The following is a 23,773-nucleotide window of genomic DNA, read 5'->3' on the forward strand; positions in this document are numbered from 1 at the left end:
GGGTATCTCATTTAGCAGACACAGAATGAGTACTTGTTTCTGGCTTTTTCTCTCTACATACTCACAAAGAATGTGACTAGAAGCATTGGCTCTAGCCCGGCTCAACTTTTCTCTATTTCCAATACCAAGGGTCTCTGACTTAAGCTGCCACACCAGGCAAGGAGGGGCAGTAGTACCTCACTTGACTAAGGGCAAGGAGTTATGAACACATCACTTCTTGAGATCCTTTTCCACACCAAGGACTGATGTTTCTGGAGTTCTGAATTCATGAAGACAAAACATGTAAAATGGAAATTTCTGCAGGTAGAGACTCAGCCTTGTAGCTCATTGAGTAGCCACTGGTGGTCCACCCCCACTGTCTTTACTTATTCTTTGACATCACATATCTCTTGCAAAACCTCAAATAATATTAAATGCATTCACCTAATGATAGCATAGCCATAATTAGAGACATTAAGGAAAGACAGGTGAGTGTGCCACAACTACCTAACACATCAGCGAATCTGGATTAACCACTTTCTTTGATTTTCTGCAATGCAACCTTACTTTTTAATAGTTTGGAATGTTCTAAGTGAATTTAGCAGAGGTTGTTAATCAACTTGAAAGGTGGATTCTGACTTGTCTGACTCTTGGTGGTGGTGGTAGCAGTAGATGTTTGCTTTTAGGTTTTGGTGGTGGTGGAATATCACTTCAACATAAATCATCAGAAATAAGTATTTGTGAACCCCTCTCCCATTAATATATCTTATTCTGTAAAAAGAACATGTGCAATTTCTCTTAGATGCACTACTGCTGCAGCTCACAAACACCTCTGCATATTACATGTACCTCCTCCTGCTCGTCAAGAGTGTGGTCTATTTTGCCATCATCGCCTTCTGTCTGCTTAGAAGAACGGCTGTCTGCTGCAATGGAGAGAGATCGTAACAGACGGTGGCACAAGGAGGCCATCTTTTCCTCATCGGTTATTGTCCCTAGAAGTGTCTTCTGAGGATCTAGTTGGGCTTTCTTTCTGGGTTTGGGCTATTTCAGTTCTCATGTGTGTACTATTCTATCATTATTGTATAATAGTTTTCAAACCAGTGGGCACACAGAGAACCTCACTCTGCAATAACAATGAGGAATAGCCATGGCAGTCTCCAGCCCCACTCTCTCCATATTCTCCACAGCTCCTCCAGACAACCCAAATAGCCACTGCCGTACTGTAGACAGCCTGCGGCTTCTAGCCTTGTCCCTCTCTTAGTGTTCTTTAATCAGATAACTGCCTGGAAGCCTTTCATTTTACATGCCCTGAAGCAGTCTTCTTTGCTAGTTGAATTATGTGGTGTGTTTTTCATAATAAGCAAAATAAATAAAAAAAATGAAAAGTTGACTTTTGTCCATGTGTATTTTAATTGGATGACATCGAGTTGAATATCCAAGGTAAGAAACAGCATGGCAATTGGGCTCTGGAATTCTGTATTGGTTGTAAGAATGGTCCAACATCCCATTTCTAATTCTTTCACTGAGATAGTGGCTATGACACCTTCTAAGAGGAACTACAACCAAATGAAGGAGCCCATGTGGCTTCTGTTTTAAAGGTCACCAGAGTCAGATTCATTTGGTTTAGTACATTCCAGTGTCTATAAGACACCATCTACTGTGACGCGTACCGTGTGAGCTCAGCTCTAGAGGGTTTCGCAGACACTGTGTTTCCTGACTCTCACGATACCCCCATGAGAACTGCCCTAACAGTAGAGAGGCAGCCTGATGGAGAGGTTCAGCACACGCTCTCTGATCCCAGGAATCCTGGGTACGGTGTTTCGTATCTGTGTGACCTCAGGCAATTTCCAGGAACTCTATGTGCCATAATCTCCTCATGTAAACTGAAGTTATAACACCCCATTTCCTGAAGTTATGTGGATTAGATGAGTTATTAACACCTGGCACATGCAATCCTCCACAGTATCGGCACGCACTGTTGGTTGGTCTACTCTAGAGACAGTAATAAACCAAAAAGTATCTGACAGAGACCTCAGTCAACTTAGTAGTTTATTTTGCCTACGTTAAGGGCATGCCCAACTTCCTGAGATAATAATTTATTTCATAAGAATCTTTTAAAAACTCGAGTAAAGTTGATAATGTTTATTGCTCCAGCCATTCTGTCCATCTCCACCATCACTGCAACAATGCAGGTCCTTGATGCCTCTTATTGGCTTATGGCGACCACCCATAAAACCATCTGCTTCACCCAAATTGCTGTCCTGGGGAGCGCCCCTTCCTTTCTGCTTGCACATTTATCTTCCTCAAGTGCAAATGTGATCATGTGACTTTCCTCCCTAAATCTTTTAGCAAGTCCTGATTGTCTATTCTTCTTTCAAAAACATTTATTTGAAAATACTATAAAATATAAAAATTTCCACATTCTTACTTCTTAAAAATTAATGTGTTAAGTTTCTCCTACCCCTTTTCCATCCCATGCCCCTTTACTCAATGGATACAATTATTCTCCTACGTGTTCCTTCTGGCCATGTGTAGCTTTGTAATTTTAATTTTAATCTATTTGGACCCTGTGTTATCTGGGATGAGGTAGAGTGACATTTTTATTTTCTCAGGTAATTATTTTCCTAATGCCCATTTCCAAATAATCCATCATTTCCTTACAATTTAAAAATGCTCCAGTGTGTTTTTAATAGCTACACATACTTAACACATTTTCTGGAGAATTTCTGTTTTATTTGTCTATTTCATTATTCTTGTATCATTATCATATTATCTCAGTAGCTTTGTGGCAAGTATTAAGATCTACTAAGCCAAATGCCTATTCACTGTACCATTTTTCAGAAAATTCATTTTCAATCATCTCCTATTTATTCATCCCTGTAGAATTTAAAATCAACTTATCTAGCCCAACATTAAACTTCACACCCTAGAACAACATGTCATAGTAATTCTGACTAAAATTGCTGGAAATTTATAGATGAATTTAGGGTGTATTGGCCTCTTTATGATAGAAGCTTTTTATTCATCGATGTATGTTTCTCCATTTATTTAGGTTTTATTTTATGCCCTTAGGAAAACTAAATACTATGTTCTTCATATCATTCTTGGTTTTTTTGGTAAATTTAATACAAGATTTTATAATTCATTACTTTTTCACATTTTATGAGTTACATCCTTCATGGTTCTTGAAATATTGACAGCTGCTAAGACTTCTGATGCTTCCCCTCATGGTCCTGGAATAAGGAAGGCCAGAGGACAAAAAGAGATTGAGTAGGCGTCATTCCATCTATCACAGGTGTAAAGGGTCATTGACAGTGCCATGTAATAATTTTGAATTTTCTGTTAAGAAGAAATCCTTTCCAAACATAATTTTCACCCAGCCCCATTGTCCTCTCCATTGGATTTGGGGCTGTGAGCTGCTGTGTATGGACAGGTGCCCTCTGTGACCTCATTCATACCTTCCTGAATGAGGACTCAGGGGACTTAGGCTGGAGTAGGGTGGATCTGAAGTGGACATGGAGGTTGTCAAGGCTTGTCCTCCTCAGTCCTTGCAACTGAACACCTCGTCTGTACTCAGGAGATCACACAGCTGACTCCAGCTTAAGATGGCAGATTTTTCAACATATCAGATAACTGAATTTTTTTTTGGTTATGCCATAGTTTAAATAAAGAATGTATTATTTCATGGGAGATAGAATTCTACAAATTTCTTCTGCTATTCCAGTTAAAATGATAATAAGTCATTGCAGAAAACATTTCCTCATTTGACATTGCCTTGGTAAAGCATCGTGTTGCCAAATGACACAAGTGGCTTTTTGAAAGTGGGGACCTTTGTTTAAATTTCTCAAGTATATCTGCGTTGACACATTTGCATTTTCAGTTAGTAAAGAGCTTCCTCCTTTCAGAAGTATCTTCCCAAATTACTAACAGAGAGGCCCTGGTGTTTGTGAGAACAGAAGGGCTTTTCCTTTGATGTAATCTCAAAGGAGTTTCAACACAACTGAACCCCTGGAAATTAAAAAAGAAAAAAAAAAGACAATTCTCTGAACACTTTTCCTGGTAATTTAGAAAAGTAGTGCGTTGACCCATTGAGCCTGCTGTTTTTTTGCTCTATCGCCCAGGCTGGAGTGCAATGGCAAGATCCCCGCTCACTGCAACCTCTGCCTCCCGGGTTCAAGCAATTCTCCTGCCTCAGCCTCCCGAGTAGCTGTGACTACAGGCACACACTGCCACGCCCGGATAATATTTTTTTTTGTATGTTAGTAGAGACGGGGTTTCACCGTGTTGCCAAAGCTGGTCTTGAACTCCTGAGTTCAGGCAATCCACCTGCCTCAGCCTCCAAAAGTGCTAGGATTACAGGCGTGACCCGCTGCACCCAGCCTTTCTTTTTTTGTTGTTGTTGGTTTTTTTTCTTAACATTTCCTTTTTCTGTTGCTGCTTTTCAAACATTACTGCCTTAGAAGAAAACAGGCAATTTATGAGGAAAAATTACAAACTATCACATGTCACAAAACCTATATTCAAGGACTTCCAAAAAAGCCAGAAGATGAAATTGCTAGTTCAAAGTTGTTGGGTTGCTAGTCAAGTCATGAGGATCAGAAGGTTGAGATTTTTGTATAAGCTTAGACCAGTGTGATAGCACTGATTGGATCAAGACATTTGCAAAAGGGACTAGGCTCATAGTAACTTCACCTGGTAAGTAATTTTTTTTCTGCTTTTATTCCAGTAATGAAAAACTGATAGATGTTTTTTAGAAAAAAATGATCAGCCTTACCTGAATATGTCATATTCCTGGCCTCAGTATACGAACAGCAATTTTTCAGGGTAGCTGAATGCCTGGCACTTGGTAGGTGATAGAAATATTATTTCCTCTTCCAGAATTCAAGTTACTACCCATGAGAGGTCTTTATACACTCAGGAATACAGATAAATGTATCAATCCCCATCTATTCAACAGCTCACTTCAGAACAAATGTCACTGTTCATAAAATGCTTTCTATTTCTAAAAGCCTAATTGTACCTGCTTCTAAAAGTAATTAGAATATTTTATGTATTATCTCAAATATTATCTGCCTGAATATCAGGTGATTTTTCATTTTCAAGAGAAAATTTATCCAAGTTTAAGAAAATATGTATTTTCCCCTCCCCCAACTTGAATATGTAAATCTATAGGGATACAAGTAAAACAGTCAAATGTCTAATTATAACATTTAATTTCTTAACTGGATCATACCTCAAAGTTAAAGATTATATCAATACCAATATCAGTTGAGAGATATTGCCTTTGTTGCCCTTACATTTCATTAAAAATTTTGTTTTGATGTTTCACATGCATCTAAAGCATCTACCTCAGAGCAACTTTCTAAGGCATCTCAGGTCTCAGTGTCCATTTTGGATTCCTCATACGATGGGGTCCCTGAATATTTTACTCTAAGAAACAATGATCCACTCACAAAATAAAAGGAAATTATTTTTTTCCAATTTATTCTGTTATTCTACATTTGTAAAATGTAAGTAAAAACTACAGGGACCTTAGCCCCAAGTAATAATGACCAAATCCATGATAAATTTCCTTGCTTTTTTTTCCTTTTACCAGTGCTATTCCCAAAACTAGCATTCATTGAATTCATTTCATGTTGGTATCTTGTCCAGTTAGTACTTCTGGATCAAAGCAGAGTATTAGAAGAACATTTTTTAATATGAGAGGTTACACAAAGACTGTACCATACATAAGGCACCTCCCCATGTTGTGAGAGAAAATTTTGGAGAAAAAAGCCTCATTTTAAGTTTTGGCACTTTCTATCTAAATTTAGTATGTAGGTGTCCCTATCACAGAGCTAGGATTTGCAAACATATTCTCCATTCCTTGTGTCTTATTTGAGCTTGACCTTACAAAACCATCAACTCCTGGGGGCAAAAGAGAAACATGCTAAATGCACAAACTCTTTGTTATTTATTTAAGCTATCCGTTTCCAAAATCTATTTGAGAAGACCTAAATTAAAATACACAAGCACAGTCAGACCATTAAATAAATACAGATGATCTAAAGCCCTAAGGAAAGGAGAAGGAAAAAGGCCTGTGATTACCTAGCAAGGAGCACAGTTTAAAATTTTATGCTCAGAGGAAGGAGAAAAAGGTAGGGGAATACATACATCTTACTAATTGATAAAAAGAAGCACACCAAATTTTCAAATATAATATTTTTTTCTATTAATTGGAAAAAGACTTCAATACATGAGTCCTTTAGAAGGAAATGGAAGAGTGGGCATTGCCTTCAACCTCCATTTTGGAAAATGAAAGGAATGGTCATGAAAAACCCACTGCATATTACCACTGCATCAGTGCTATGGGCATCCTGACATTTAATGAAATGCACAGTTGGTGATGCTCAGCAGACATGGTCAGGCAGATAACATGTAGTGATCTAAAGTGACAACAGAGAGATGGATTAGAGGACCAGGACTCCCGCCATTTCTCTACCCATTCTCCCTTGAAGGGTCAAGCCAGGTGTTTCAAGCTGGACTTTGGCATAAACTAGACAGAAGTCAGTTTGAGGCTGAAGTTTCTGGTGAAACTTGGAAGGCAAATAAGTTGTGCTGCTGATTAGAAAAAGGCTCGCTTGTTTTGAAAAACACAAGTGAAGAATTTCTATATACTGACTGCATATATTAGACTTTAGCCAATGTTCCCTTTGATTTTCTTAACACGGCACGTAAGGCAAATGACAGCCAAGTAAAGATTGAACGTGTGGAAGGCATGTTTCTTGTGATGATGGGGAAGATGGCTTTGAGAATCCCAGAGTAAAGTGGAATGCAAACAGAGGAACTGAGAAATGATTCTTCCTGCTTAATTGCTATGGATTTAACTGCCACTCCAAAATGCTGAATTCTTTTTAGTAAGGGCAATGCTTGGTCCTATAGGCAATGCTTGGTCATGTCAAGGCACACAATCATATCAAACAGATTGCTGATCATAGCAATGATGATGACATCATCATCATAATCTCTTATATTTCCGTAGTATTTTTTTTTTGAGACAGGGTCTTCCCCTGTTGCCCAGGTGGGAGTGCAGTGGTGTGATCAAGGCTGACTGCAGCCTCAAACTCCTAGGCTCAAGTGATCCTCCTGCCTCAGCCTCTTGAGTAGCTGGGCCTACAGGCGCGCACATCATGCTCAGCTAATGCTTTTTTTATTTTTATTAAATATGGGGTCTCATTAGGTACTGTGTTGCCCAGGCTGGCCTCAAAATTCTGAGCTCAAGCAATCCTCCCACCTCAGCCTCCCAAAGTGCTGGGATTATAGGCACAAGCCACTGCACTGTGACCTATAACATTTTAATCAAATTGCTTTTTTATATCTTGTTTCATTTTGGTTTCACTTCAGTGCTGGTAGTGATGTTGAACTGATTTTGAAACATCACTGTTTTTAGACAAATAAAACACCAAAAGCTTTAAGTCATTTGATTTGTGGAGCAACAGAACTTGTTATGAGCAAAACGAACCAGGACTAGAACCCTGGTCTTTTGAGAATCCCAGACCACCAGAATTTGAAGAACTCAGGGAAACTGAATTAGAGTTTTTGATATGGACTGAATCACTGTGGAATTATTATAAGAAACTCTTTGGCAGTGGAACAACACTTATTGTCACAGGTAAGTATCAGAAGAATACAACATTTCCAAGGTAATAGAGGGAAGGCAAGAAATGATTAAACTGGAATAATGTAATAATGTTTAGAAAAAAGAGGAATTGGATGGGGATTTGATGTAGAAATCTTAGGAGAGACTTTAAAACAAATGCTCATACTAAAAGAACATACAGAACATTGCGCAAATATCATTAATAGGATGTGGCTTTGTGCATATATGGACTTCTATAAAGTGCTCATATATAATGTATGAAATGATATCATTAAAATGGCCCTGAGACCAAATGTATTATGACAGGTAAGTTTGTGATAGACTCTATAAAGTGGACACATATTCATCTCTGATGGTCAAAGACATGTTGACTCTTGTGAAAGAGCCCGGGTGTTGGAGTCAGGTCCACCTGGAACTCTGGCTCCACCACTCACTGCTTAGTGAAATTGAGTGATTATTCTCTGGCCTCAGTTTTCTAATCTGTAAAATGGGATAATCGTATGAATTCAGCAGGGTTGTATAAGAATTGCACAAGATAGTGTGAACTAAGTACTTGGCACATTGTCCAACCCAAAATAGGTGCCCAACAAATGTTCTCTGGATTCACATGTAAAGAGACAATGGGATCTACTATGGAGAGTTGCTCTCAGCCCATCAGATTTGCAGAGCAGCAATTCTCCAGAGGATTCAGCTGTACTTCTAACTGCTCAAATGGAAGGTTATCTTAACATCCGCTCACACACACAAAAATTGAACTTATGGATTCGTTTCTTGTTAGCAGACTTTTCAATAACTTGGCAAAAACATTGCATTAAGATGTTTATTTTTTATTTTTGTTGTTTTATGTGCTTTACTTAATCCTTCATCTTAATTGATATCATTTCTAACACCAACATATTGGTCCTAAGATTTATAGCCAATTAGTTTAAGGTTCTGTTCATACGTCTCAGGAAAAAAAGGTTAAAATCTTACCAAAAATGGTCAATATATCATATCAATTAAATCCAGCTGGAAACATCATAAATCTGAAATACATATTTAAACTTAAAATGGCTATAACTATTTAGCTAATGAAAAAATAAGACATAGAGAACACTTAAATAAATATCCATATGTAGATTTAACATATCATACCATCTATAAAAAATGTAGTTGACATTTGGTAAATTTACAATGCTGCATTTTAATAAACTACAAACAACTTAGGCAATTTAACTCAAATATACTATTTGATTATGCAAATAAATGTACATAAATGAATCCAACAGGTTTATTTTAAATAAATAAAATATAGAAATTCTATTTGTTATTGACGTAAGTAAAAATGTAACATACTTGACCATAAAAAACACTCTTAATATGTACATTTTAAAAGTAGTATTTTTAAAAATCATGTGAGAGGATGATCCAGAATATCAGCCCTTACCATGTATAAACAAGTATGCTATTTAATGATTCGTTAACTATTACTTTGAGAAAGTTATGGAAGTTCCAGATTCATTTTGTCCCGAAAAGAATAAAACTTAAAGAATCTAGCTAAAGAAAGGGGACAAGAGGCGATGAATGCTGTGGTACCATACAGAAAATGTCTAAGTTTATCATTTGATTTTTAATTTCTTTAGTACAATGAATTAGAAGTATTTCCATGAAGAGACACTAGTTCCTAGGATGAAAATTAGATTGGAAAATATATTGACTAGAGACTAAATTTATATAAATATAATGTACAATTGAAAAATTAATCTTATATTTTATAACATGCTTTTAAAATTAGAAACAAACTATATGGTGAAGAAATATACACTGTCTCACAAGTATAACAAGTAAAATACTATTTGCACTAAAAGCAAAGAGTATGAAATTAAAATAAGCACATTATGACTAATTAAATTTATAGCATGCTCAAAAATTAATATTTCTGTATATGTTTACTAATTTTGTACAAAAATCAGTATCTTTGCCACACAAACAGAAATTATCAAGATTGTTTTCTTCTCAAATGAGAAATTTAATTCTTATTTTCTTGAGAAATTGTTCAATTATTAAACTCACTTCAAACCAGCCAAAGCGTTGGAGTTTCAATTGGAAATCAAAATAGAAAGAATTGTAACATTTATAATTTCAGTTATTAGATTAAAAATAAATGTATAACCCATTAACATTCCAGATTCAAGTGATAAGACTTTGTAAACATATAATGCTTTGTTATGTATCTTGACCCTATGCCTATACGAAGCTCTGAAATCATGACTTTTAATAGAACAATTACGTATACATTTTATTCAGCAGGCTAAGACGAAGAGAATAATGGAGCTTTAAAACTGTTAAGTAGTATATTAGGACAGATACAAATTCTGGGAGAGACATAAAGAATCAAAATATGGATACACTGATTTACATAGACCTTCTCATTAATGGGGTAAATTTATATAAAAACCAGTATAAAAAATACACCCCTGGTGCATTCTTAGTCATTCTTAAACTTCAAATGAAATTCCAAAATAAAATGTGCTTTTGGTGAATATTTTTGAAAGCAAAACAAAATTTTGATAAGTGCATTACTGGATAAGATTAACACAAGACTATTTCTGAAAATAATCAATAAAAATTTTAAGAGTTTTGGAAATGTTGCCATTTTGTTTCTAAATTCAAGAGATGGTGAATAATCTGGAGGTACAGCTGTAAATACTGCTGCATCCCAAAACTTGGAGGGTGCAGATGTGAAATTGAGATGTTATATAAAGTTAGATATTAACTAGGGGGACTGCGCATGGTATACACATTGAAGCTACACGGACAACTTGATAGACAGTATGTACATGTGGAAGTAGATTCTCTTTAAAACAAGTGACTGTGTATGTTAAAAATAAAAGTGAACAAAATGGCTAGGCATGGTGGCTCACACCTATAATCCCAGGATTTGGGAGGCTGAAGCAGGCAGATCACTTGAGTGCAGGCGTTTTAAACCAGCCTGGTCAATATGGTGAAATACATCTCTAGAAAAAACAAATATTAGCCAGGCATGGTAGTGCATACCTGTAGTCCCAGCTACTTGGGAGGCTGAGATGGGAGGATCACTTGAGCCTGGGAAGTCGAGACTGCAGTGAGCTATAATTGTACCGCTGCATTCCAACCTGGACGACAGAGCAAGCCCCAGTCTAAAAAAAAAAAAAAAAAAAAAAAAAATTCTGACATTTACTCATATGGGAAATAAGATAATAAGATAAATATGGTGCATTACAGATTCTGTTAAATGAAGAGTGAGAGTACACAAAATTGCAGAACATCAGAATGTGTCTTATTTGGCCAAAGAACAGAAGTTACAAAGGATGGAAAAGGGAAGTGGGAAAAGGACCAACGAGTCTCATCTGTAGAGAGATCATTAAAGTTTTCTGAGGACCAACGAGTCTCATCTGTAGAGAGATCATTAAAGTTTTCTGACCTTGCACTTTCCCCTGCCATCCACCTTGAAAACATGCTTTGCTATGATGAAACAAAAGAGATTAAAAAATAAAATAAATATGTTCATGAACATTGGAAGCATTGGTAGGAGGTAGTTAAAAATCACACTCATCACAGCATGTGCAGAATAAACAAAGGCCAGGTTTTCATCCAGCATCTGACACTTGAGAGCTGTGACTTTTCGCAAGTTGTTTAATGTCTTGATCCTCTTTTCAACGTCTGTAAAATAAGCACAATAATAAGTACTGTGCAGCCTATCCTGGATGAAAGGCCACAGTGGACACCAGGTCAATGGCACCTTCTCTTTTTATTGTTATGTACTAGGCCACTCCAAACTGTGCAATGTGTGTGTTTCTCTAATGATTCTTTTAAATTCATATTCCATTTCTCCCCATAGATAAACACCTTGATGCAGATGTTTCCCCCAAGCCCACTATTTTTCTTCCTTCAATTGCTGAAACAAAGCTCCATAAGGCTGGAACATACCTTTGTCTTCTTGAGAAATTTTTCCCGGATGTTATTGAGATACATTGGCAAGAAAAGAAGAGCAACACGATTCTGGGATCCCAGGAGGGGAACACCATGAAGACTAATGACACATACATGAAATTTAGCTGGTTAACGGTGCCAGAAAAGTCACTGGACAAAGAACACAGATGTATCGTCAGACATGAGAATAATAAAAACGGAGTTGATCAAGAAATTATCTTTCCTCCAATAAAGACAGGTATGTGTTTACACATATCATCTTTCAGAACACTTCTTTGAAAGGGAATGCTGCATTTTTTCCTTTCAGTGTTAATGAAAAACAAACATCAATCTTTCTTAAAAAATTTTACATTTAATGGTAGCATAAATGCCCTGCTACTTTTCTATAGAATTAAAATTGTATAGATTTTGGAGAAAACAAAATTGAAAAGTTACTGAAGGTTTCTCAGCCTCAGCTCCATTATCCAAAATGAGAAAGTCACATGCTGATTTTTAGGGTTGTTAGATGGATTAAAGGAAAAAACATACATGGAAGCATCTAGCAACATAGCACGTGGTAAATACTCAAAAAGTGTTCTTCCTTCTTTTGATGACTTTACTTGATCGGGAAATAAGAACAAGTATATGTCTTTCAGGCATGTTCTACTGAAGCAGGAGAGTCACTCACCTCGATATTGCTACCCACCAAGTTTAACCTACAAACCATGAGTTCATTGTTGACTAAAATAATGTTTATCTGAAGATAACTGTAGATCTTGTTTATCTGTAGATAATGTTTATCTGTAGAGAGTGGCTCTACAAAACATAGAATAGTCTTGGCCACTGCAGTTTTATAGAGGCCTTGGGTTTTTCAGAGTTTCATTTTATATATCACCATAAAGTAATATTTCATAATTAAAGGTTGGTAAGGCTTACATGTACAAACATTCTCCTATTTTCCATAATAAATGCATTTCCTGCCATTGGTGAATGCAGCTCAATAAACATTTATTGTACAGTTATGACACGCCAGGCTTAGTGGAAATGTGGATGAACAGACAAGGATGAATTACTGTCCTAAGGAGGATGCATGACAGTGCAGAGAATATACTCTCTTCCTGATCACTCAGGGTCACTCACGATTCATGCACAAGGTCCCAAAACAGTGCCTTTGATGCAGATTCTGTACATCTCTAGATGATTGGGCCAAGGGCTGAACGTGCTCTGGCCCAGTGGTCCAGTTCGTCACTATATGTCAACATCCTGAATATGAACATAACAGTCCAACATCTCCGGAGTGGGCATTAAAAGGACTCATTTTGTGCTTTTTCCTGTGGTTAACAAGTCCTTTTTAGCCTGGGGGAACAAGCATTAACAAAATGTTTGAAGATCTTTGCCATGTACCATTCCAAATTTCTAGGGTAAGTCTTTAGCTTTTCAGATCCTGAGTTTCTGCAGTGATCAAATGTGATTTGGACAGTTGCCTTGACTTTCTCCTGGGGCTATGATGGAGTGCAAAGGAAACAATGGCAGGGAAAATGCTTGCTTTCAAAATGGTAGCATGGATGTCTTCATTCGTGTAGTTACTGTATTAGGTATAGCCTTTCCTAAAACTAACTGAAGTGGGGTTATAAAAACAGTCCCAATTTTCTATTTCCTTTGTTGAGTCACAAAGAGGAGACAAAAGTGCAAAGCTTGAGAGTAGTCTTACCACTGTGCTTAAGTGTTCTGATTTTTCCAGTGATCAGGGCGAAATAAAAAGCATAGTAAGTTCCAGGGCAGTGAATACCATACAGGAGAGAAGTTACAGTTTTATAATGTGTTTCACTTTACACTAAATTCTGAAAGTAAAATGTCCTTTTTATTTTTTTTGAGACAGAGTTTCACTCTTGTAGCCCAGGCAGGAGTGCTATGATGTGATCTCGGCTCACAGCAACCTCCACCTCCCAGTTTCAAGCGATTCTTCTGCCTCAGCCTCCCGAGAAGTTGAAATTACAGGCGCTTGGCACCATATCTTGCTAATTATTCTATTTTTAGTAGAGATGGGGTTTTACTATGTTGGCCAGGCTGGTCTCGAACTCCTGACCTCAAGCGATCCACCCACCTCAGCCTCCCAAAGTGCTGGGATTACAGGTGTGAGTCACTGTGCCAGACCTAAGAGTAAAATGTCTTTCATGTGCTTCTCAAGGCAACTACGTTAAGGAGGACACATCTCTTAATGTCATTCTACAGTAGATTTCTAATGCTCTTTCTTGGAAGTTTGTTTTTCTGAGAAGAGCTAAAAATATAATAACATGGAAGTGATCATATTATATAATCAATGAGGTGCTTTCAAAGGAGATAAAACTAATCTTGTCTGCATTTGCAACCAACCTTGATTAAGAGAGAGAGAACTCAGGATACACTTAGAGATTTTATTATGGGGAGTAGTTACTTTATTCATTTTACCTCAATCAATGCATGGAAATAAGTGACAGTCGTTTTCATTTGTCTTTTAATAAATAAAGTCACCATGAAGAAAATGAAAACCCATTAAAGTCAGCCCTTAAAGATATTTGGCCGTGCAGACTTGATAACTAACATTTGCATTCGTGAGACTTACCCAAAACCGATACCTCAAGTCCATTTTTTAGAATACATGAAATAAAGATCTCAGTGAGTGTATAAAACTGCATACCAGAATCATATCCGTACAGACAAAAACGCATCTACTAGAAAAATAATAAACCAAAACACCAAGGCGACTCTGTTTTCTTCTGTTTTAAAATATGTTGTCTTTGTATGCACGTTTGCTTCTTCCTTTTTTATTTTAAACATCACAGATAAATTCAACTCTCACCTCAGTTTTTATTGAGAGAACTGTCAATGTGACTTGGCCTCTCTCTTTCTAGTCCCAGAAAGAATTACACTGAAATGCAGAGCTCCTGTAATAAAAACGACCATTTGCTGAAAGTAATTAACATACAGAAAGAGATTTTCTTAGAGTCCACAATGGTGACATTATATTGTCTCTTTATAAATTACTTTCTATCTATTTCTGTGGATTATTTCTACAAAGTACTTTTCATATGTCCAATTTCTTTTCTTCCCCTACAACTACTGTCTGAATACCGGCTCTGCTGTTCACTGATATGACTCTCGGCAAGTTGTCTGCACTTTTTAAACTTTGTTTCCTCATTCAGAACATGAGGCCATACATAATACAACTCACTTCTGTGTTATTGGGGAATTAAACAAATAAATGCATGGGAAGCATTTAACATAGTGCCTGACACAATAATGAACACTCAGTAGATGTTAGCTTTTATTAATATTGTTGTTTTTATGTCCGGAAACACTATACCTCCAGAAAATTATGGGTACTTGCTGGGGACGTTGGGGATATGCATGATTTGGAAAGGAATGACTGCTCTTTTCTGCTTAGATGAGAAATTTTTCTAAGCCAGACTCCTTCAAACATGTAAGATTCTTTTGTGGATTCTAGGCCTGAAAGAATTCTTGGCCGGTTGTGGTGGCTCATCCTGGTAACCTCATCATTTGGGAGGACAAGGCAGGAAGATTGCTTGAGCCCAGGAGTTGGAAACCAGCCTGGGCAACATGGCAAAACCCTGTCTCTACAAAAAATACAAACGATAGCTGGTCATGGGAGTGAGTGCCTGTACTCCCAGCTACTCAGGAGGCTGAGATGGGAGGATCACCTGAGCCTGGGGAGTTTCAGGCTTCAGCGAGCCATGATGACACCATACTATACCCCACTCCAGCCTGGGTGACAGTGACATCCTGCCTCAAAAAACCCCCAAAATTATTGTTTTTGCTGATTTCATGTCAGCAGTGTGTGTTGAAGGCTGTAAAGTAGCCACTTGTTCTGTTTATTTTTCCATTGAACAAGTATTTATCAAAAATGTACTTTTAGAAGGCACTGTGCTAGGAGCTATGCATACAGAAGGAAAACCAAATGTTCTTGGATACTACACTCCAGTTGTGATAAAAAAGAAAAAAATATCCTTAATGAACTTCAACGTCTTGATGTGCAAAAACATAATATATGAATTAGATCTACCTAATTACATAGAATCAGAATTATTTCTGGAATTGTGGGCTCATATTTTTAATAACTGTCCTCCTGCCTCTCTATTGACAGGTTTTATAAATATTCACTTAATTACACACACACACACACACACAGACACACACACACCCCTTGACAAATAATAAGCATGAATAATTGACTAGTGCTTGCTCTCATTCTTCTAGATGTCACCACAGTGGATCCCAAGGACAGTTATTCAAAAGATGCAAATGGTAAGTTTTTGTGTTTTTCATTTCCTCCTGATCATTTTCAGTTTTGAACTTCTCTGGCTTGAAAAATCAGGGAATGGATTTTGCTGGGTTGGATGCTGCAGAATGGGCCTCATGATATTTTAAATTAGTCCCTCATTTTCCAGGAGTTATATTAACAAACCTAACTACTGCTTCGTGTATGAGATGACTGTAAATGGAAGGGTACAATATTATGCTTTCAATTATTTCAACAAACAGACTTTATTCTTCATCCATGTGTCTTTTTTTTTTTTTTTTTTTTGAGATGGTGTCTCGCTCTGTTGCCCAGGCTGGAGTGCAGTGGTATGATCTCCACTCACCACAACCTCCGACTCCCAGGTTCAAGCGATTCTCCAGCCTCAGCTTCTCAAGTAGCTGGGACTACAGGCACATGCCAGCATGTCCGGGTCATCTTTGTATTTTTAGTAAAGACTGAGTTTCACTAAGTTGGCCAGGCTGGTCTTGAACTTCTGACCTCAAATGATCCACCCACCTTGGCCTCCCCAAGTGCTGGGATTACAGACATCAGTCACTGTGCCTGGTCTAAAAGTAAAATGTCTTTGATGTGCTTCTCAAGGCAACTACGATAAGGAGGACACTTCTCTTAATGTCATTCTACAGTAGATTTCTAATGCTCTTTCTTGGAAGTTTGTTTTTCTGAGAAAAGCTAAACATATAACATGGAAGTGATCATATTATATAATCAATGAAGTGCTTTTGAAGGAGATAAAACTAATCTGGTCCATATTTGCAACAACCTTGACTGAGAGAGAACTCAGGATACACTTAGAGATTTTATTATGCGGAATAGTTACTTTATTCTTTTTACCTCAATCAATGCATGAAAATAAGTGATAGTCATTTTCATTTGTCTTTTAACAAATAAAGTCACCCTAAGGAAAATAAAAAGACATTGAAAACCCATTAAAGTCAGCCCTTAAAGATATTTGGCCGTGCAGACTTGATAACTAACATTTGCATTCGTGAGACTTACCCAAAACCCATACCTCAAGTCCATTTTTTTAGAATACATAAAATAAAGATCTCAGTGAGTGTATAAAACTGCACACCAGAATCATATCCGTACAGACAAGAACGCATCTACTAGAAAAATAATAAACCAACACACCAAGGCGACTCTGTTTTCTTCTGTTTTAAAATATGTTGTCTCCGTATGCATGTTTGCTTCTTCCTTTTTTATTTTAAACATCACAGATAAATTCAACTCTCACCTCAGGTTTTATTGAGAGAACTGTCAATGTGACTTGGCCTCTCTCTTTCTAGTCCCAGAAAGAATTACACTGAAATGCAGAGCTCCTGTAATAAAAACAACCATTTGCTGAGAGTAATTATACTGAAAGAGATTTTCTTAGAGTATACAAGGGTGACATTGTATTGTCTCTTTATAAATACTTTCTATTTCTGTGGATTATTTCTACAAAGTACTTTTCATATGTCCAATTTCTTTTCTTCCCCTACAACTACTGTCTGAATACCGGCTCTGCTGTTCTTTGATATGACTCTCGGCAAGTTGTCTGCACTTTTTAAACTTTATTTCCTCATTCAGAACATGGGGTCATACATAATACAACTCACTTCTGTGTTATTGGGGAATTAAACAAATAAATGCATGGGAAGCGTTTAACATAGTGCCTGACACACTAATGAACACTCAGTAGATACAAGCTTTTATTAATATTGTTGTTTTTATGTCCGGAAACACTATACCTCCAGAAAATCATGGGTACTTGCTGGGGACGTTGGGGATATGCATGATTTGGAAAGGAATGACTGCTCTTTTCCGCTTAGATGAGAAATTTTTCTAAGCCAGACTCCTTCAAACATGTAAGATTCTTTTGTGGATTCTAGGCCTGAAAGAATTCTTGGCCGGTTGTGGTGGCTTATCCTGGTAACCTCATCATTTGGGAGGACAAGGCAGGAAGATTGCTTGAGCCCAGGAGTTGGAAACCAGCCTGGGCAACATGGCAAAACCCTGTCTCTACAAAAAGTACAAACGATAGCTGGTCATGGGAGTGAGTGCCTGTACTCCCAGCTACTCAGGAGGCTGAGATGGGAGGATCACCTGAGCCTGGGGAGTTTCAGGCTTCAGCGAGCCATGATGACACCATACTACACTCCAGCCTGGGTGACAGTGACATCCTGCCTCAAAAAACCCCCAAAATTATTGTTTTTGCTGATTTCATGTCAGCAGTGTGTGTTGAAGGCTGTAAAGTAGCCACTTTTTCTGTTTATTTTTCCATTGAACATGTATTTATCAAAAATGTACTTTTAGAAGGCACTGTGCTAGGAGCTATGCATACAGAAGGAAAACCAAATGTTCTTGGATACTACACTCCAGTTGTGATAAAAAAGAAAAAAATATCCTTAATGAACTTCAACGTCTTGATGTGCAAAAACATAATATATAAATTAGATCTACCTAATTACATAGAATCAGAATTATTTCTGGAATTGTGGGCTCATATTTTTAATAACTGTCCTCCTGCCTCTCTATTGACAGGTTTTATAAATATTCACTTAATTACACACACACACACACACACACAGACACACATACACCCCTTGACAAATAATAAGCATGAATAATTGAATAGTGCTTGCTCTCATTCTTCTAGATGTCACCACAGTGGATCCCAAGGACAGTTATTCAAAAGATGCAAATGGTAAGTTTTTGTGTTTTTCATTTCCTCCTGATCATTTTAAGTTTTGAACTTCTCTGGCTTGAAAAATGAGGGAATGGGTTTTCCTAGGTTGGATGCTGCAGAATGGGCCTCGTGATATTTTAAATTAGTCCCTCATTTTCCAGGAGTTGTATTAACAAACCTAACTACTGCTTCGTGTATGAGATGACCATAAATTGAAGGGTACAATATTATGCTTTCAATTATTTCTACAAACGGACTTTATTCATCCATGTGTCTTTTTTTTTTTTTTTTTTTTTGAGATGGTGTCTCACTCTGTTGCCCAGGCTGGAGTACAGTGGTATGATCTCCACTCACCACAACCTCCGACTCCCGGGTTCAAGCGATTCTCCAGCCTCAGCTTCTCAAGTAGCTGGGACTACAGGCACATGCCAGCATGTCCGGGTCATCTTTGTATTTTTAGTAAAGACTGAGTTTCACTAAGTTGGCCAGGCTGGTCTTGAACTTCTGACCTCAAATGATCCACCCACCTTGGCCTCCCCAAGTGCTGGGATTACAGACATCAGTCACTGTGCCTGGTCTAAAAGTAAAATGTCTTTGATGTGCTTCTCAAGGCAACTACGATAAGGAGGACACTTCTCTTAATGTCATTCTACAGTAGATTTCTAATGCTCCTTCTTGGAAGTTTGTTTTTCTGAGAAAAGCTAAAAATATAACATGGAAGTGATCATATTATATAATCAATGGAGTGTTTTTGAAGGAGATAAAACTAATCCGGTGCATATTTGCAACAACCTTGATTGAGAGAGAACTCAGGATACACTTAGAGATTTTATTATGCGGAATAGTTACTTTATTCTTTTTACCTCAATCAATGCATGAAAATAAGTGATAGTCATTTTCATTTGTCTTTTAACAATTAAAGTCACCCTAAGGAAAATAAAAAGACATTGAAAACCCATTAAAGTCAGCCCTTAAAGATATTTGGCCGTGCAGACTTGATAACTAATATTTGCATTCATGAGACTTACCCAAAACGCATACCTCAAGTCCATTTTTTAGAATACATGAAATAAAGATCTCAAAGAGTGCATAAAATTGCACACCAGAATCATATCCATATAGACAAGAACACATCTACTAGAAAAATAATAAACCAAAACACCAAGGCGACTCTGTTTTCTTCTGTTTTAAAATATGTTGTCTTTGTATGCATGTTTGCTTCTTCCTTTTTTATTTTAAATATCACAGATAAATTCAACTCTCACATCAGGTTTTATTCAGAGAACTGTCAATGTGACTTGGCCTCTCTCTTTCTAGTCCCAGAAAGAATTGCACTGAAATGCAGAGCTCCTGTAATAAAAATGACCATTTGCTGAGAGTAATTAACATACTGAAAGAGATTTTCTTGGAGTACAGAAGGGTGACGTTGTATTGTCTCTTTATAAATACTTTCTATTTCTGTGGATTATTTCTACAAAGTACTTTTCATATGTCCAATTTCTTTTCTTCCCCTGCAACTACTGTCTGAATACTGGCTCTGCTGTTCACTGATATGACTCTCGGCAAGTTGTCTGCACTTTTTAAACTTTATTTTCTCATTCAGAACATGGGGCCATACATAATACAACTCACTTCAGTGTTATTGGGGAATTAAACAAATAAATGCATGGGAAGTGTTTAACATAGTGCCTGACACACTAATGAACATTCAGTGGATACTAGCTTTTATTCATATTGTTGTTTTATGTCCAGAAACACTATACCTCCAGAAAATCATGGGTACTTGCTCGGGACGTTGGAGATATGCATGATTTGGAAAGGAATGACTGCTTTTTTCTGCTTAGATGAGAAATTTTTCTAAGCCAGGCTCTTTCAAACATGTAAGATTCTGTTGTGGATTCTAGGACTGAAAGAATTCTCGGCCAGGTGTGGTTTCTTATCCCTGTAATCCCAGCATTTTGGGAGGACAAGGCAGGAAGATTGCTTGAGCCCAGGAATTTGAAACCAGTCTGGGCAACATGGCCAAACCCTGTCTCTACAAAAAGGACATAAATTAGCTCGGCTTGGTGGTGTGTGCCTGTATTCCCAGCTATTCAGGAGACTGAGATGGGAGGATCTCCTGAACCTGTGCAGTTTGAGGCTTCAGTGAGCCGTGATGACACCGTACTATACTCGACTCCAGCCTGTGTGACAGTGAGACTCTGCGTCAAAAAATAACAACCCCAAAATTATTGTTTTTGCTGATTTCAGGTCAGCAGTGCGTGCTGGAGGGTGTAAAGTAGCCACTTGTTCTGTTTATTTTTCCATTGAACAAGTACTTATCAAAAACATACTTTGTGGTCTGTTTTTGATAAATAAAAAGGCACTGTGCTAGGAGCTATGAATACAGAAGGAAAACCAAATGTTCTTGGATACTACACTCCAGTTGTAATAAAAAAGAAAAATGTATTCTTCACGAACTTCAACATCTTGATGTGCAAAAACATAATATATAAATTAGATCTACCTGATTACATAGAATCAGACCAATTATTTCTGGAATTGAGGGCTTGTAGTTTTAATAACTGTCCTCCTGCCTCTCTGTTGACAGGTTTTATCAATATTCATTTAATTACACACACACACACACACACACACACACACACCTTGACAAATAATGGACATGAACATTTGACTAGTACTTGCTCTCATTCTTCTAGATGTCATCACAATGGATCCCAAAGACAGTTATTCAAAAGATGCAAATGGTAAGTTTTTGTGTTTTTTATTTCTTCCTGATCATTTTAAGTTTTGAACTTCTCTGGCTTGAAAAATCAGAGAATGGATTTTGCTAGGTTGGATGCTGCAGAATGGACCTAGTGATATTTTAAATTAGTCCCTCATTTTCTAGGAGTTGTATTAACAAACCTAACTACTGCTTCCAGTACAAGATGACTGTAAATTAGAGGGTACAGTGATATGCTTTCAGTTATTTCAAAAAACAAGCTTTATTCATCCGTCTGTCTTTTTTTTTTTTTTGAGACGGAGTCTCACTCTGTCACCCAGGCTGGAGTGCAGTGGCGCGATCTCAGCTCACCATAACCTCTGCCTTACTGGTTCAAGCGATTCTCCAGCCTCAGCTTCTCAAGTAGCTGGGACTACAGGTGCACACCACCATACATGGCTGATTTTTGTATTTTTAATAGAGATGGGGTTTCACCATGTTGGCCAGGATGGTCTCGAATTCTTGACCTCGTGATCTGCCCCCTCGGGCTCCCAGACTGCTGGGATTATAGGCGTGAGCCACTGTGCCCAGCCTTGTGTCTTTTGTTATAATGACTGGGGAAAACATGATACCATGTTACTTCTTGAGTTGTTTTGTTTTAGTCTTTGATCTTTGCTAGTAGCTAATAACACGATCTGGTGTTTATCAAATGCTTTTTACACAGAAGGGCTTGTTCTGCATTTTCTAGTTTAATCACCTTAATACTTCTATAAAGTAGTACAATATTTTTTCTCCCATTTTACAGTCCCTTTAAAGTAAATAACTATAAAAATCCCTTATACACGTGACACAGCTAGGTCTGAGATTTCAAATCAGGACATCAAACAAAGAGTTCCTGCAGTTACTAAGTTCTCTATTCTTTTTCTACAATAGAGTCAGATAGCAAGAAATCACAAAGCCAGGAACCTGAAACAAAATGGATATAATGTGGGGATGGGTGGGTGCATGGGCTTTGCAGACTGGACTTTCACTCCAGCTCTTTTAATGATTAGGTGTAAGTGACCTACATTTTGTGAGTAACAGTTTTCTCATCAGCCAACCAAGAATAATTACCCCAGATTCACAGTTATGGAAGAGATAAGGGCATGAATGTGAGATGTCTGGCATAGGGTATCTCATTTAGCAGACACAGAATGAATACTTGTTTCTGGCTTTTTCTCTCTACATACGCACAAAGAATGTGACTAGAAGCATTGGCTCTAGCCCTGCTCAACTTTTCTCTATTTCCAATACCAAGGGTCTCTGACTTAGGCTGCCACACCAGGCAAGGAAGGGCAGTAATACCTCACTTGACTAAGGGCAGGGAGTTATGGACACATCACTTCTTGAGATCCTTTTCCACCTCAAGTACTGATGTTTCTGGAGTTCTCACTTTATGAAGACCAAACATGTAAATGGAAATTTCCGTAGGAAGAGACTTACTCTTGTAACTCATTGAGTAGCCACTAGTGGTTCACCCCCACTGTCTTTACTTATTCTTTGACATCACATATCTCTTGCAAAACCTCAAATAATACTAAATGCAATCACCTAATAATAGCATAGCCATAATTAGAGACATTTAGGAAAGACAGCTGAGTGTGCCACAACTACCTAACACATCAGCGAACCTGGATCAACCACTTTCTTTGATTTTCTACAATGCAACCTTACTTTTTAATAGTTTAAAATCTTCTAAGTGAATTTAGCAGAGGTTGTTAATCAACTTGAAAGGTGGATTCTGACTTGTCTGACTCTTGGTGGTGGTGGTAGCAGTAGATGTTTGCTTTTAGGTTTTGGTGGTGGTGGAATATCACTTCAACGTGAATCATCAGAAATAAGTATTTGCGAACCCCTCTCCCATTAATGTATCTTATTCTGTAAAAAGAACATGTGCAATTTCTCTTAGATGCACTACTGCTGCAGCTCACAAACACCTCTGCATATTACATGTACCTCCTCCTGCTCGTCAAGAGTGTGGTCTATTTTGCCATCATCGCCTTCTGTCTGCTTAGAAGAACGGCTGTCTGCTGCAATGGAGAGGGATCGTAACAGACGGTGGCACAAGGAGGCCATCTTTTCCTCATCGGTTATAGTCCCTAGAAGTGTCTTCTGAGGATCTAGTTGGGCTTGCTTTCTGGGTTTGGGCTATTTCAGTTCTCATGTGTATACTATTCTATCATGATTGTATAATGGTTTTCAAACCAGTGGGCACACAGAGAACCTCACTCTGCAATAACAATGCGGAATAGCCATGGCAGTCTCCAGCCCCACTCTCTCCATATTCTCCACAGCTCCTCCAGCCAACCCAAATAGCCACTGCCATAGTGTAGACAGCCTGCGGCTTTTAGCCTTGTCCCTCTCTTAGTGTTCTTTAATCAGATAACTGCCTGGAAGCCTTTCATTTTACATGCCCTGAAGCAGCTTTCTTTGCTAGTTGAATTATGTGGTGTGTTTTTCGTAATAGGCAAAATAAATTTTAAAAGATGAAAAGTT

General features: G+C 37.7%; 1 protein-coding gene and 1 gene segment (V, D, J or C); both read left to right on the forward strand.

The window, feature by feature from the left end:
* LOC101176361 overlaps positions 1-1,368 on the forward strand; it is a 59,199-nt gene extending 57,831 nt beyond the window's left edge. Inside the window, 1 exon segment of the C gene segment in view lies at positions 782-1,350. Coding sequence covers positions 782-924 — 143 coding nt within the window.
* A 335-nt stretch (positions 1,369-1,703) lies between these two features.
* LOC101176141 (T cell receptor gamma constant 1) lies at positions 1,704-23,773 on the forward strand. 2 transcript variants are annotated; one of them, XM_030797027.1, is made up of 7 exons: positions 1,704-1,819; positions 4,101-4,674; positions 11,478-11,807; positions 15,803-15,850; positions 18,505-18,552; positions 21,234-21,281; positions 23,187-23,757. In XM_030797027.1, the coding sequence occupies exons 3-7, from the start codon at positions 11,663-11,665 to the stop codon at positions 23,327-23,329; spliced, it is 432 nt and encodes a 143-aa protein (XP_030652887.1). In that variant the 5' UTR covers positions 1,704-1,819; positions 4,101-4,674; positions 11,478-11,662; the 3' UTR covers positions 23,330-23,757. The 2 variants fall into 2 exon arrangements, with proteins under 2 accessions (XP_030652887.1, XP_030652888.1); XM_030797028.1 differs by lacking the exons at positions 1,704-1,819; positions 4,101-4,674; positions 15,803-15,850; positions 18,505-18,552 and adding an exon at positions 7,407-7,630 and having other exon boundaries at positions 23,187-23,773.

Source organism: Nomascus leucogenys, chromosome 17 (genome assembly GCF_006542625.1).
Source record: "Nomascus leucogenys isolate Asia chromosome 17, Asia_NLE_v1, whole genome shotgun sequence".
NCBI lineage: Eukaryota > Metazoa > Chordata > Mammalia > Primates > Hylobatidae > Nomascus > Nomascus leucogenys.

Coding starts and splice junctions, on each gene's coding strand:
- LOC101176141 (XM_030797027.1), top strand. CDS start 11,663: ATGAAGACTAATGACACATACATGAAATTTAGCTGGTTAACGGTGCCA. Junction 11,808..15,802: donor CTTTCCTCCAATAAAGACAG/GTATGTGTTTAC, acceptor TCATTCTTCTAG/ATGTCACCACAGTGGATCCC. Junction 15,851..18,504: donor TTATTCAAAAGATGCAAATG/GTAAGTTTTTGT, acceptor TCATTCTTCTAG/ATGTCACCACAGTGGATCCC.